The 16,613-nt window shown below is 43.1% G+C and overlaps 1 protein-coding gene across 3 annotated transcripts in view; it reads right to left on the bottom strand.

Moving 5' to 3' along the window:
• The window catches only part of itgb8 (integrin subunit beta 8), a 56,605-nt gene extending 48,272 nt beyond the window's left edge, over positions 1 to 8,333 (bottom strand). Inside the window, exon 1 of one of the 3 annotated variants that reach the window (XM_008112632.3) lies at positions 7,856 to 8,331. In XM_008112632.3, the coding sequence (XP_008110839.1) occupies positions 7,856 to 7,919 (64 nt within the window). In that variant the 5' untranslated portion in view covers positions 7,920 to 8,331. Of the gene's footprint in view, positions 1 to 7,855 lie in introns of all 3 variants that reach the window. The other 2 variants (XM_003222144.4, XM_008112633.3) reach the window with 2 other exon arrangements.
• Between the last annotated feature and the right edge of the window lie 8,280 nt (positions 8,334 to 16,613).

Here is a 16,613-nt window from a genome sequence, read left to right on the forward strand (position 1 = left end):
TGATATGTTCCCAGACTTTGAACTGGTATATGAAACTGAGTAGATAACAGAAAACCTTAATGAAACGAAATACCTACTTCTGCCTCAAGAGTATCATAGAGCCATGCTGGATAACTGACAAAATGCCTAGAAGTGACATATTTTGTCAGATGTGGATAAATGAAACCACTGGAATCAGTCCTGTGGATACAGGTTTTCTGTACATCTTTCTATAATTAAAGATCTTATGAACAGATGAAGTGATATAGGGAAAGGGATAGGAAATTCCATTTCATTAGCCCTTGAACAGTAAGCCATTGTGATAAACACTGGTTTTATTTTCATTTCCAAACATTTTGCATCAGACTATTTCTGCGAAGTAATTACTGGTTGCTCATCAAGACCTTCGCTAATTAGGTCATCTCCAGAAAGGGGGATCTGGAGTACTTACATTACTAATTCCAAGTGTTCTGCTTATGTGTCACCCACACAAAATCATGACCATGAGCATGCAAACTGTGTCATTTATTAAATGGATTTCTGTTTTCTGAAGGCCATTTTAGTATTAATTAACCACATAAAGTAAAACAATCTGCAGAAAGGTCCCTTTCTTGCCCAATACCATCTGTTTTCCTGCAGTTTGCCATGAACCACCCCAATTCAAACTCTATATACTGATATAGTATATACACCTTAATACTCTGTATGCCTATTAAGCTGAATCAATGAGCATCTAAAGGCAACAAGAGGTGTTTAGCTCTGCACTCACCAACCTGCAACCAACTTCTCACTCAAAGGTTGGAGAAGGACATGTCATTCTATGTAGCAAATATGGTAAATCAATTTTGAAATCCCATGAAGAGCATCTCCAAAGATTCTGGACATTGTGATGAGGAAAAAAAAAACACCTTTCCCATGCTCCTTGGAGATGTTCCACACAGAATCCACCAACTTGCTAATGAAAGACAAGAAAGGCAGGCCTTTCTATATAGACTAATTCAGATCAGAGCCTGGGAAAATTCCTTTGCTGGGTTACAGCTCCCAGCATCCTCTAGGCAGTAGCCATGCTGGCTGGAAGACCATGACTTTAGGATGTCCCTAGAATTATTAATCATATTCTAATTCCCATCTGCTCCAGTGATAAGCCATTATGGGTATTATGAGGGGCACTTGTTTTCAGTTAACTATTGTGACAGCTAGTTAAGGGTTCAATTACAGGATCTCTAAAGATGCAGTAGCATCTCTGCTTCTTTCCAATGTATTCAAACATGTCTTTCTTTTGTCCTAGTCCCTGTTACCCTACCTGTCATTGTCTTTTTGAGTGAGTGAAGTCTTCTCATGATATGACCAAAGTATGACAGTCTTGGTTTAGTCATCTTGACTTCAAAAGATAAATATAGAACTCCAATATGCCAATGATAATGTAGTCTGTGCACATTCAGAAGACCTACAAGCCACTTTAAACACCTTTGCAGAAGCATACGAGAAGCTCGTCCTCTCATTGAACATTGAGAAAACCAAAGTCCTCTTCCAGCAGTCACCAGTGAATCCCTCTGCAATGCCAGAAATACAGCTTAATGGTGTAACATTAAAAAAATGTTGTCGATTTCTGCTACCTTGGCAGCCACCTCTCCATAAACGTCAACATTGACACTGAAATACAACACCGCCTGAGCTCTGCGAGTGCAGCATTTTCCTGAATGAAGCAGAGAGTGTTTGAGGATCAAGACATCCGTAGGGATACCAAGGTGCTTGTTTATAACGCTATTGTCCTCCCAACCCTGTTATAAGCCTGCAAAACATGGACTGTCTACAAATGTCATACTCAATTCCTGGAATGATTCCATCAGTATTGCCTCTGAAAAATCTTGCAAATCTCTCGGGAAGACAGGCGGACAAATGTCAACATGCTGGAAGAAGCAAAGACCACTAACTTTGTAGCGATGCTCCTACGCCACCAACTCTGCTGGACTGGCCACGTTATTTGCCCGATCACCATCTCCTGAAGCAGTTACTATACTCTCTACTCAAGAATGGAAAACGGAATGTTGGTGGACAGGAAAAGAGATTTAAAGATGGGCTTAAAGCTAACCTTAAATACTGTAACGTAGACGCCAAGAACTGGGAAGCCCTGACCCTTGAGCGCTCTAACTGGGGGGTCAGCTGTGACTAGCAGTGCTGTGGAATATTCAAAGATGCACAAATGGAGGGCGAAAGGGAGAAATGTGCCAAAAGGAAGACGAGTCAAGCCAACCCTGACTGGGACCACCTTCCACTTGGAAAACAATATCTTCACTGTGGAAGAACATGCAGATCGGGAATAGGGCTCTACGTATCCACGCCAGGACACTACACTTGGAAGGCCATCATACTCGGACAATGAAGTATCGCCTATGTAAGTAAGTAAAAGATAATTCAAGATTAATTTGTTCTAGGACCCCATTTATTTGTCTTTTTTTCAAAAATAGAAGCAGCATTTTTGACAGATTGTGCAGTTCCAGATAGGGCCTTTAAACATGTGTTCTCTTATATCTAAACCACACTTTGTTTCCACACTATACCAGCATATCGTATAAAACATAGATATGCAACATTTCAAAGTACAATTCAGGATGATCATGACTTTTAGGAAACAGAACACCTAAAATACAGTTTAAGTTAATCAGCTGTCTAAGCCACTACTGGTTTTATGTAAATGCTGGCAATTTTCGCTCTCCAAAAGTAACTTTTTGAGTACTAAAAGTGACTAAAATGTTTCTATGAGCTACTAATCGTGCTGTGTGCATTGCCAAGATTTAACTTGCCTTTCTATTCTGCTCCATGACAAACACTGTGTAATGTGAAAGCGTGTATATTCTTGTTAGCAAAGGCTGATCCAATCCAAATATCACCTACATATTTTCTGTCTCTGGAACTGAACGAGCAACAACTATTTCGACAGCACTCCACCCAGGCTTTTATTGCAATTCTTCCTTTATTATTATTATTTCAGGGATGAGTAGAGAGAGAGAGAGAGAGAGAGAAAGGTGAAACAACTGCTCATTAACTCTCAGATTTTGGCTCAGCAATGGGCTCAATAAATCTAATGGAAAAATCTAACAGTCTCGTCCTGTTTATAGCTGCTCTGCTAAGCTTCACTCCATCTAATGTGAGAATAACTTTCAACTGAAAGAACTCATTACACTTGTCTGTGTTGGCACAGACTGTGTTCCCCATTGTTCTTACTAGACTGTCACAAGAATCCACTAATGTCAACTGACACCTTAAAACCTTCCATTTATTTTTGTAGCTAAAGGCAATTTCACTGGAATCAGTGAAAGGATATTCATAGGAAGTTTATCATAGAATCACAGACGAGCTGGAAGAGACCATAAGAGTCATCTAGTCCAACCCTTTGTCGTGCAAGAATACACATTCAAAGCACTCCCAAATGATGGTCACACAGCCTCTGTTTATATGGCACTACAGCTACATACAGAAAACACAATGCTGCACATAATCATAGGAAAGGTCATAGCAAAGCTCATGGTGAACCTGCAAAAGTTCCCAGTTTAACATCTCTGGGAAAGAAAGCTGTTGAAAACCCTGAAAAGTGGCTGCCACTCACTAGAGAAACTATGATGACTTCAGGGTTGTTGTGTGTTTTCTGTGCTGTATGGCCATGTTCCAGAAGCACTCTCTCCTGACGTTTTGTCCACATCTATGGCAGGCATCCTCAGAGGTTGTGAGGTACCTCACAACCTCTGAGGATGCTTGCCACAGATGTGGGTGAAATGTCAGGAGAGAATGCTTCTGGAACATGGCCATACAGCACGGAAAACACACAACAACCCTGTGATTCCGACCATGAAAGCCTTCGACAACACATATGATGTCTTCAATGGACCAATGTTCTGACTCAGCTTCTCTCAGATTGAGGCCATAAACTAGAAAGTTACTTTGTTGGGCCGCACTTCTAGAATCCTCCAGCAAACCCTTGGGGGATTCTGGGAGTTGTGATCCAAAATAACTTTCCCAAGCTCTAAACCAGATAAAAACACTTGCAAAAGATCCCAATTTTGATCTCTGAAATCTCTGGGAAAGAAACTTGCGTGATTATGGAGCTATTCAACCCAAAAGCAAAGGATTACAAAATTGTTTAATGCCTGTCATAAGGATGCTTAGGATTCTCGCCATTTAAGAATGACTTTGATAAAAGATGCATACAATAAGAAAATGCATATGATAAGTGTCACTTCCTCCCATCTCCCACTTCATATACAAATTCCTGGTTAAGCAAAATCTCTGTCTTAACTCTAATAGCTCATTACAGCAGGTAGAAATGTTCTACCTGGAAAGATTCCTTGATCTGGTTTCTAAAACTCACCTTATTATGTGGGAAAAGTTCATTTCTAGTGACTTCAAATGGAATTGCCACCCACATTGTATCCTGAGCACCCCGATGCTATACATAAAAGTTATGCTTACCTTTGGAATTTACTTCCCCACTAAGGATGAAGCTCTGCTATGTTGCAACATCATCTGCTCCCAGGTAACAGCTACCCCATAGATGCTAGATCCAGTCTGCACAACCTGTGGCTCTCCAAGTGTTTTGGACTCCAACTCCTAGAAGCCTGAGCCAGTTTGGCCAATGGTCTGGAATTCTGAGAGCTAAAGTCTAAAACACCTGGAGGGCCAGAGATGGTGCGGGCCTGCACTAGATCTTTTCATCTTGGCAGCGAAGCAGGTTCAGCCCTGGTTAGTACTTGGATGAGAGATAGCCTATGAAAACCAGGTGCCACAGGCTGTATTTCAGAAGGAGGAACTGGCAAAACCAATTTTGAGTACTGTATTGTTGAAAGTTTTCATGGCCCGAATCACTAGGGTGTTGTATGTTTCCGGGCTGTATGGCCGTGCTCTAGCAACATTTTCTCCTGACATTTCACCTGCATCTCTGTCTGGCATCTTCAAGGCATAAGTTAAACAAGTAAAAAGGGTGCAATTGGCAAGTTAGACATTTAAAAATCTAGCTTGTTAATGTGTTGCCGAAGGCTTTCATGGCCAGAATCACTGGGTTGCTGTGAGTTATCTGGGCTGTATGGCCATGTTCCAGAAGCATTCTCTCCTGACCTTTCACCCACATCTATGTCAGGCATCGTTAGAGGTTGTGAGGTATATTGGAAACTAGACAAGGGAAGTTTATATATCTGTAAAAGGCCCAGGGTGGGAAAAAGAACTCTTGTCTGTTGGAAGCAAATGTGAATGTTGCGATTAATCACCTTGATTAGCATTGCAAAGCCTCGCAGCTTCAAGGCCTGGCTGATCCTTTGTTGGGAGGTGTTAGCTGGCTCTGATTGCTTCATGTCTGGAATTCCCATTTTCAGAGAGCACAGAAATGCTGGACCACTCTAACCACCACTATGTCAGACTGCACAGAGAAGCCACTGAAATCCACAATTTCAACAGGAAACCATGAAAATGAACAAAATCTGGCTACCAGTATTAAAAAAACTCTAGAATCAGGATAGTAAATAAGACTCTGAAATCGGGGAAATTCCAGACTTGACACAGTCAGGGCCAGCTAACACATCCCAACAAAGGATTCTTCCAGGTAATAAGCAGCCAGACTTTGAAGCTGAAAGGCTATTCAATGCTAGTCAAGGTGGCCAATTCACACTTGCCTCCAACAGACAGGAGTTCTTTCTCCCACCCTGGACATTCCAGATATATAAACCTCCCTTGACTAGTTTCCAATATTCTGATTTCAGAGGTTTTTTTAATACTGGTAGCCAGATTTTGTTCATTTTCATGATTTCCTCCTTTCTGTTGAAATTGTCCACATGCTTGTGGATTTCAATGGCTTCTCTGCGTAGTCTGACATGATAGTTGTTAGGGTGGTCCAGCATTTCTGTGTTCTCAAATAATATGCTGTCTCCAGGTTGGTCCATCAAGTGTTCTGCTATGGCTGACTTCTGTGATTGAGTTAGTCTGCAGTGCCTTTCATGTTCCTTGATTCATGACCTTCCACAGATATGTACACCTCCCTTGCTTAGTTTCAATATGCCTCACAACCTCTGAGGGTGCTTGCAATAGATGTGGGTGAAAGGTCAGGAGAGAATGCTTCTGGAACATGGCCATACAGCCCGGAAAACTCACAGCAATCTAACTTGTTAGTTGTCCTCTTTAGAACTGCACTCTTTATGCTTGTTTAATAGACAATGGCTCCTGCTTGACACTCTGGAGATTTCACATACACACAGGTGTGTGTGTGTGTGTATGTAGTATGTGGTTTCTGGGCTGTATGGCCCTGTTCTAGCAGCATGTCCTTTTCAGAGGATCTGATGGTAGTAGTGTGTGTGTGTGTGTGTGTATGTATATGGTAAGTAGGTTAGGTAAAGGTTTTCCCCTGACATTAAGTCCAGTCGTGTCCGACTCTGGGGGTTGGTGCTCATCCCCATTTCTAAGCCGAAGAGCCGGCGTTGTCCGTAGACACCTCCAAGGTCATGTGGCCGGCATGACCACATAGAGCACTATTACCTTTCCGCTGGAGTGGTACCTATTGATCTCATATTTGCATGTTTTTGAACTGCTACATTGGCAGAAGCTGGGCCTAACAGCGGGTGCTCACCCCACTCCCCGAATTCGAACCTGCGACCTTTCGATCCGCAAGTTCAGCAGCTCAGTGCTTTAACACACTGCGCGACCAGGGGCCTCATGTTTGGTAAGTAAAGGTAAAGGTTTCCCCTGAAGTTAAGACCAGTCATGTCTGACTCTGGGGGTTGGTGCTCATCTCCATTTCTAAGCCAAAGAGCCGGCATTGTCCATAGACACCTCCAAGGTCATGTGGCCGGGCTGGTAAACAGCTGCTGCAATAAATCACTCTGACATGAGGTCATGAGTTCGAGGCCAGCACCTGTCAATTAAAAATGAAATATAGCCCCTGCTCGTTGGTAACCTAGCAACCCAAAAGATAGTTGCATCTATCAAGTAGGAAATAAGGTACCACTTATAAAAAAAGTGGGGAGACAAGTTTAACTAATTTACAACATTGGAATGAGGAAGTGCGGAAGTGCCATCAGAGTGGATGATGAAGCAGCTGCTCCCCCCTGTGGCCAGAATCGAACATCCCCTCAAGAGAAGGTTAAATTGCCTCTGCGTCTGTCTGTCTGTTGTCTCTGTCTTGGTTCGATGTTTTTATGGGCATTGAATGTTTGCCCTATATGTACATAATGTGATCCGCCCTGAGTCCCCTTCGGGGTGAGAAGGGTGGAATATAAATACTGTAAATAAATAAATGACTGCATGGAGCACCGTTACCTTTCCGCCGGAGCGGTACCTATTGATCTACTCACACTGGCATGTTTTCGAACTGCTAGGTTGGCAGAAGCTGGAGCAACAGCGGGTGCTCACGCTGCTCCCGGGGTTTGAACCTGCGACCTTTCGGTCTGCAAGTTCAGCAGCTCAGTGCTTTAACACACTTCGCCACCGGGGCTCCTCATATATGGTAATAGAGTATATATATACACACACATACTATACTAACCATCAGGTCCTATGAAAAGGCCATGCAGCTAGAACAGGGCCATACAGCCTGGAACCCACACAACATCCCTCCTGAGGTGACTTACCTGGACAGGTGAATATAAGGCACACAGGAGCCAAAGGGAGCACCTACACTAGAGAAGGGATGCAGTTTGAAAGAACTTGAACTACCAAAGTTGGGCAGTATAGAATCCTGGGTGCTGTAGCTTCCCAAGCTCTCGCCCTTTCTCGGGATCCCACAGCCTTGAGCCCTGGCAGTTTCAAGTGGCGTTCAGCCCGCGCCTGTTCTCAGAGTCAGGTGCATCCTCCGGCTTCCCGAGAGAACAAGGAGGCAGGGCTGGTGAGACAGACTTACGCGCTTGTGCCCATCCCGGCGAGACCAGTCCCAGCGACAAGGCGGACAGGAGCGGGAGCCACATGGCGCCGAAGGGGCGGGAGGGCAGCCCGGTCCGCGCCGTCGGGAACAACAGGAGGCGGCGTCGGCGAAGGAGCCTCCGAGGCGCAGGTAGCACACGGAGGAGGGAGAGGAGCGAGGGCGCCTCCGCATGTCAGGGCCAGCCTGGGCAGCCCTCCGGGGAGCCGCCAGCCCCGAGGCCAAGGTGGGCTTCTCTCCCAGCGAGGCGCGCCATCCGCCGGAGAGGAGCCCCGCGCTTGACAATCAAGGCAGGCAAACAGGCGGAGTGTGCAGGGAGGCCTCCTCCTCTTCTCCTTCTTCCCCTGGGAAGGCGGGCTCTTCTGTTGTTGTGGCCCGGGTTGCGCGGCGGCGTGGGCTCCGGAGTTTCGCCTTCTCCCTCCGAAGGGGATGCTCGCTCGCTCGCTCGCCTGGAGCAGGTTCCCGAGCAGAAGAGAAAGAGAGACGGAGAGAGAGAGAGAGAAAGGAAGGGGAGGGGGAGAAGGGGAGAGGCGGGGCGCAAGTCCCTGGCCGCCCAGTCCTCTGGCTTTGTTTTGCGGGCTCCGGAGCAGCGCCGCCGGCTCTCGCTGTTGCTGGGCGGCTGGCGCGATTGTTCCCGAAGGGAATGCGGCTCCGGGGGCGGAGGGGTGGCCCCGTCTGCCTGCGTGTCTGCTTGGGCGAGGGAGGGGGGGAGGGAGTGCGGGGGTGGCCTGCCAGAGAGACAGACCCTGGGCTCTCCCCGCCGCCTCGCCGGCCAGCCACGCTGCCTCCTGTCCTGTCCCAGTCCGGCGGGACCCCGAGGACCTCCGCCTCCCGCTTCTCCGCAAGGGCCACGAGAAAGGACTCCCTTCGTTGGGCTGGGGGCATCTTGCACTTGGAAGGCTAGAGAAGGCACTGTATTAATAACTCACCCTCCCAATCTCCTCTCGAATCAACATCTCCTCATGTACTTAACGCCCATAATAATAATAATAATAATAATAATAATAATAATAATAATAATAATAATAATAATAATAACAACAACTACTACTACTACTACTACTACTACTTTGAAAAAGGAGACAGAGGGTCTGATTCTGGCAGCCCAAGAACAAGCCATTAGAACCAATGCCATCAAAGCCAAAATTGAAAAGTCGAGGACAGATCCCAAATGTAGGCTCTGCAAGGAAGCAGATGACGCAATAAATTACATCCTCAGTTCCTGCAGAAAGATCCCACAGACAGACTACAAGCAGAGGCATAACACCGTTGCTCAGATGATTCATTGGAATTTGTGCCACAAATACCATCTGCCTGCGACAAAGAACTGGTGGGTTCACAAGCCAGAAAAAGTTACAGAGAATGAACATGTCAAGCTACTCTGGGACTTCCGAATTCAGACAGACAGAGTGTTGGAGCACAATACTCCTGACCTCATGATCGTGTTAAAAAACAAAGTATGGATTGTTGATGTTGCAATGCCAGGTGAAGCAGGATTGAAGAGAAACAACTGGAAAAGCTGGCACGATATGAGGATTTTGCAAAGACTGGCACAAGCCAGTCAAGGTGATCCCAGTGGTGATCGGCACACTGGGTGAAGTGCCTAAAGGCCTTGGCCTGCACTTAAACACAATCGGCGCTGACAAAATTACTATCTGCCAGCTGCAGAAGGCCACCTTACTGGGATCTGCACGTATTATCCACCGATACATCACACAGTCCTAGACACTTGGGAAGTGTCTGGCGTGTGATCCAGTACAACAGCCAGCAGAATGTCTGCTGTTGACACGTCTTGTGTTTCAAATAATAATAATAATAATAATTGTAAGAGGACTCTTACAAGTAAAAGAATCTGTCAAAGAAGAAGAACCTGCCCTGGCAGAATATGTAAAGCAAAGTGAAGAACCTGCTTTGATTGAAGTCAAAAATCAGAAACTCCTCAAAGCACAGCAGACAAAAAACCAGTACAAGAAAACTGCACTACAAACTAGAGCCAACAGCTGGCACAACAAAACATTGCATGGAAAGTTCCTTGACAAAATTGAAGGAAAAGTTGACAAGGAGAAGACCAGGGTCACGAATGGGACCCTGAAGAAGGAGACAGAAGGCCTGATCCTTGCAGCCCAGGAGCAAGCAATCAGAATAAATGCAATTAAGGCCAAGATCGAAAAATCAGCTGATGACCCAAAATGCAGACTGTGCAAGGAAACCGACAAAACCATTGATCACATCCTCAGCTGCTGTAAGAAAATCGCACAGACAGACTACAAACAGAGGCACAACTATGTGGCCCAAATGATTCATTGGAACTTATGCCTCAAGTACCACCTCCCAGCAGTAAAGAACTGGTATCACAAACCTGCAAAAGTATTGGAAAATGAACATGCAAAGATACTGTGGGACTTCCGAATCCAGACTGACAAAGTTCTGGAACACAACACACAAGACATCACAGTTGTGGAAAAGAAAAAGGTCTGGATCATTGATGTTGCCATCCCAGGTGACAGTCACATTGACAAAAAAACAACAGGAAAAACTCAGCCGCTACCAGGACCTCAAGATTGAACTTCAAAGACTCTGGCAGAAATCAGTACAGGTGATCCCGGTGGTGATCGGCACACTGGGTGCCGTGCCAAAAGATCTCAGCTGGCATTTGGAAACAATAGACATTGACAAAATTATGATCTGCCAACTGCAAAAGGGATCTGCGCGCATCATCCGAAAATACATCACACAGTCCTAGACGCTTGGGAAGTGTTCAAATTGTGATTTTGTGATACAAAATCCAGCATATCTATCTTCTTTTCTGTGTCATAATAAAATAATTTATATCATCTATACACATAATAAAAGTGAAAAATGTGTATGTATGTATGTGGAAAAAGTATCCAGTCACACAGACAGCCTCCTGCCTCTACAAACAGCTATAGTTCCCACTGAGCAGGAGACACTAATGGTCTTCCCTCCACTGACATGCAGGTTATAGTGAGCGCCATGAATATGTAGCCCAAGAAAAGTCATTTTTTCACTTGTACAAAATGCATAAGGTTGTGGATTAACTACAATTGACATCATGCCAGGTTAACCCAGAGAAACTCCATCACTACTTAAAGTTTGTTATGATTTGTTCTTGAATGCATCATTCAGTGTGCTCTCTGGCTGTAGGGTAAACTGCAACTCCCACTATGGTGAGTCCGTCTCCTCAAACCCCTCCAGTAGGTTGAGTTAGTCATGGGGATTCTGTGTGCCAAGTTTGGTCCAGATCTATCATAGGTGGAGGTCACAGTTTCTCTGGTTATGGGTGAACTACAACTCCCAGAAAGGATGGTCAGTTCCCCCCAAACCCCTCCAGTCAGGCATGTAGCCCCCCCCCCCCCCCCCGAAATTCTCAGGGTGGTCTGCGAGAAGGCGTTGCATTTATTATTTAAACTGTTGTGTTTATTCATATTATGATGTGATCACCATGCTCAATATATCCCATATGCATGGGGGTATTGGGATAACGATACAAAAGGTTTGCTAGGGTAGATCCTCTCTCATTCAGACTCAGCCCCCCCCCCCCCCAAATCAAAACCCTGGCTACGGGCCTACATTTGGGTGTATCAGGTATGCGTGCCAAGTTTGGTCCAGATCCATCAGTGCCATAGCTTTGTTGAATTGAATTTTTGCAGAATTCCTGGTGGCAAAGTGTGCTAAAGCACTGAGCTGCTGAACTTGCAGACCAAAAGGTGCCAGGTTCAGATCATGGGAGCGGAATAAGCGCCCTCTGTTAGCCCCAGCTCCTGCCAACCTAGCAGTTTGAAAACATGCAAATGTGAGTAGATCAATAGGTACCACTCCAGCGGGAAGGTAACGGCGCTCCATGTAGTCATGCCGGCCACATGACATTGGAGGTGTCTACGGACAATGCTGGCTCTTGGGCTTAGAAATGGAGATGAGCACCAACCCCCAGAGTCGGTCACAACTGGACTTAACGTCAGGGGAAAACCTTTAACCTAACCTTTACAGAATTCCCGGTTCATTTTTACATGTAACTCCAGCCATTTTTCAAAGTTTGGGATTACATAAGGAAGGATTAACACCCCTGCAACATTTGTTTTGCTGTCTTTGCCCCTGTACAGAAGATTGCACCTCACTTTCCATCTCTGTGACAATTGGATTTTGAAATATTTCGCTAATTGTGGAAACAAAGACTGGTAAAAAAAAAGCTCTAGAAGAGATACATTTTTCCCATGATAACTCTTAGAGAAGTATATTTCCCTTTCTAGTTGTGTGTAAATTGGATGTTTGTGACTCAGGAATTGCCTGTAGTGCAGTTCAAAGCCAACTCCAAGCTGCAGCAGCCACAAAACCCACACCGCCAATGTGCACTGCAGCATGGATTAAACAGGAAGTGGTGCATTTAAAAGTCAAATGGAAGCCATACAATGTTCTGCTGCTGACCCCAGTATATCCCGGATCCATAGTAAAATTGACTGCAAAATCTGGAGTGTGTTGTAGATGCACAGTGAAGAATCCCAAATGAAGGCTGCCAAAAAAATGATCCAAGATAATGGCTGGGTAGCAAGGGGGTTAATGGCCACCCTGGAAGGGGGTCTGTCACATTGCTGCTGTCACATTTCCTTGTTGTTAATTCCACATACCTCCAGAGCACTGGTGCACCTCTGTCCAGTAAATAAGAAAAAGAACCTGCACAGCTGTTTGACGCCAGGTTCCATGGTTAAAGTAATCACATTCTTGAAGTCAAACAGGTTCCAAACTTGTCAACCTAATCACCCACACAGTGAAAACAGTTCATCTCAAACTGGTTCCAAGCTGCCATGTAGAAGTGCCCTTAGTTTTAACCACACTTGAGTCTCTCCAAAACTTGGAGACAGTACAAAGGGATTGAAAGGGTCAGTTGAGGGTTTTTTCACATTCCTCTTTGCTCTCTCCTTTTGTGCTTTGGGTCTCAACACAACAGATAAGTAACCGAGAAAATGTTTGAGAGTAGCTGGCCAATGTGAATTCCTGCTGCCTCTTCTCAAACACTTTTTCTCAGGCCAATAATGGATGAAACGAATGTAGGTGTTTTAAACTACAACTCCCAGCATACTCTTGCCAGCATCCCCACCTTTGGTGTGGGATTTGGAAGTTGCAATCCAAAGCACTGGTTTTTTTCTGAAATAAAGAAGATAGGGGTTTGGCTGGAAGGCTGCAAATAGTGTAACTACAATGGGTTCTTGGTATTTGTTGGGGTTTGGTTCCTACATTTCTTGTGGATACTAAAATCCATTGATATTCAAGTCCCATTACATGATGTAATAAAGCGATATCCTGTTTATAAAATGCCAAAATCAAGATGAGCTTTTTGGATTTTATTTTAAAGTGTTTCAAACAGTGAGTAACTGAAACCAGGGATGCAGACTCTGTGGATATGGAAGGTACAGTAGAGTCTCACTTACCCAACACTTGCTTATCCAACATTCTGGATTATCCAACACATTTTTGTAGTCAATGTTTTCAATACATCGTGATATTTTGGTGCTAAACTCGTAAATGCAGTAATTACTATGTAGCATTACTGTGTATTGAACTACTTTTTCTGTCAAATTTGTTGTATAACATGATGTTTTGGTGCTTAATTTGTAAAATCATAACCTAATTTGATGCTCGATAGGCTTCTCCTTAATCTCTCCTTATTATTCAACATATTCGCTTATCCAACGTTCTGCCAGCCCGTTTATGTTGGATAAGTGAGACTCTACTGTAGATTGTTTTGCCTAATAGGAGGCAATCCTTGTTGTAAAGTTATAATGCCAAGAGGAACTTTGCCTTTTCCTGGTACTGAAAACAGGTTTCGAAGTGCAGAGCTGAACACACTCTCAGTCCTCCCTCTCCTTTGTGTCCTGTAGGTCTCGATTTTGATGCCTGCCTACTGCTCTGGATGATTTTTTCCCCAAGGAGTTAAGGCTGCAAGTCTCACATACTTAACTTGAAAACAAAATATTCTCTGTGCTAGGCTGGCCAAAATTACAGGACACCCATCCTGCATAGATTATTTTATGGCAGGCGGAGAAGGGAGGTAGGAGGCATGAAAATTACACTCTTGGAAATCTATTTGAAGTGATTGCTTCATTTTGCTTCAGGCAGAGTAAAGCTGAGCATTCTTACATCAGCAAAAGGAAATCTTAACTGTGTTCCTTTAAAAAAATCACAACACAGGATTGGACTCAAATGATGCCAGCATTTCATCTGGGAGGATAAATTATCCATGCTAATCTGTTGCAAAGGTTTAAGATACGTCTGGTTTCTGGGAGAAAGAAGTAGAGAACAATGAATGACCGAGAAGGAGGGGGGATAGCATCCACACACTTTTGCTTTGTGTATCACTCTTGCAGCTGCTTTCGACAAGTCATTCTATCAAGCCTGCCATTGTTTGCTCTGACTGCCAATGTCTTTCCCAGGAGGCCAGTTCCTCCTGGTTTCCATTGCTATTTCCCACTCAGGCATTCAAAAAGGCCAGAAATGGTGCCATGGTGGAGATAGGAGAGGGATCGTTGCATCTTCTAGGTTCTCCCAGGATAAACTTAGCTTTCAGCTTTCACCACTCTACCCAGAAAAGTGGCTATTTGGTAACATTTAAGGTACATTACTCACATTGGCCTGTGGATAAGTTCACCCAGATTTTTTTCTGTAAATTTTGATTAAATTATATGGACTTATACAGTAGAGTCTTGCTTATCCAACGTAAACGGGCCGGCAGAATGTTGGATAAGCAAATATGTTGGATAATAAGGAGGGATTAAGGAAAAGCCTATTAAACATCAAATTAGGTTATGATTTTACAAATCAAGCTCCAAAACATCATGTTATACAACAAATTTGACAGAAAAAGTAGTTCATTACACATTAATGATATGTAGCAATTACTGTATTTATAAATTTAGCACCAAAATATCACAATGCATTGAAAACATTGACTACAAAAATGCGTTGGATAATCCAGAACGTTGGATAAGTGAGACTCTACTGTACTGAATATATGTTATAACATGCAAAGCAGAGCAGGAAACTAAAATATGATGTCAGAAGGTACCGTATATACTCGAGTATAAGCTGACACGAATATAAGCTGAGGCACCTAATTTTACCACAAAAAACTGGGAAAACATTGACTCCAGTATAAGCTGAGGGTGGTAAATTTCAGAAATAAAAATAGATACCAATAAAATTAAATTAATAGAGGCATCAGTAGGTTAAATGTTTTTGAATATTTACATAAAGCTCAAATTTAAGATAAGACTGTCCAACTCAGATCAAATCATTATTCTCATCTTCTTCAATGTAAATGTGCTTATGTATCCTTTTAATAATAATAGAGTAAAATAATACATGTAATAATAATAATAAATAATACAGGAAAATAATACATGTAATAATAAATAGAGTAAAATAATAAATGCAATGATGATAATAATAATAAGATCAGAGTGAAATAATAAATGTATTATTTATTATTTGCAACATTTATATCATAGAATTCTATTATTATTATTAATACATTTACTAGAGTATATACAATATGTTATATGGCAGCAAAAGGAAAAGTAAAGACCCTCATACTCATATCTGACAAATATGCCCTCTCTAGACATATTTTAAGTCTCTCAGGGGATTCTATGGTGTACTTTCACCAGAAGTCACCATAGAGACACCCTGGAAGATCTAATAATTCACAGAGAGGATATCCTCTAGGGCTCTACTAGGACAATGGTTCTCAACCTGGAGTCCTCAGATGTTTTTGGCCTACAACTCCCAGAAATCCCAGCCAGTTTACCTGCTGGTAGGATTTCTGGGAGTTGAAGGCCAAAAACATCTGGGGACCCCAGGTTGAGAACCACTGTACTAGGGCCTCTGGAGTGGCTCTATGATTATTTTGGGTAAAAAAAAAGTCATTCATTTCATTGGGGTTTTATATTGTCCACAATTTCCTGTTTCCACGATATGTTCAGGAATGCATATGAGGATCATACTACATTTGATCTGTACTTACAACATCGGTTGTGAAGGGTTGACTTTGTTTCTTCTTTTCCTTTTCAATGCTTGTTAATGGGAGATGGAGCTACTCAAGAAAATAAAGCCTCCGTATTTGTGATCAATTGAAAATACAAATTAATGAATGGTATAAAGAAGTTTGGAGAATGGCACTGAATGACAAGCTAACATCAAATTTAAAAGTGAAGAAGGGATTATGGACAGAAATGACTTTGAAGGTATTTGGAGAAAATTTCTAGAAAATTTATTGGAAAAAGAAGACAGAAATTTACCTCCAAATGAAGAATTGAACTTTTGGTGGGACTATAGAAGAGATGGCTCTGGAAAAGGGGAGCACAGGGGTGAATGTAAATAAAAGAGGCAGAAATGTATAGAATATGTGTATTTAACTGTAACTTTTTCTCAAATACAGTAGAGTCTCACTTATCCAAGACTTGCTTATCCAAGGTTCTGGATTATCTAATGCATTTTTGTAGTCAATGTTTTCAATATATCGTGATATTTTGGTGCTAAATTTGTAAATACAGTACTTACAACATAACATTACTGCGTATTGAACTACGTTTTCTGTCAAATTTGTTGTATAACATGATGTTTTGGTGCTGAATTTGTAAAATCATAACCTAATTTGATGTTTATTAGGCTTTTCCTTAATCTCTCCTTATTATCCAAGATGTTCACTTATCCAAGATTCTGCCAACCT

The sequence above is a fragment of the Anolis carolinensis genome, chromosome 6 (genome assembly GCF_035594765.1).
Source record: "Anolis carolinensis isolate JA03-04 chromosome 6, rAnoCar3.1.pri, whole genome shotgun sequence".
Taxonomy (NCBI): domain Eukaryota; kingdom Metazoa; phylum Chordata; class Lepidosauria; order Squamata; family Dactyloidae; genus Anolis; species Anolis carolinensis.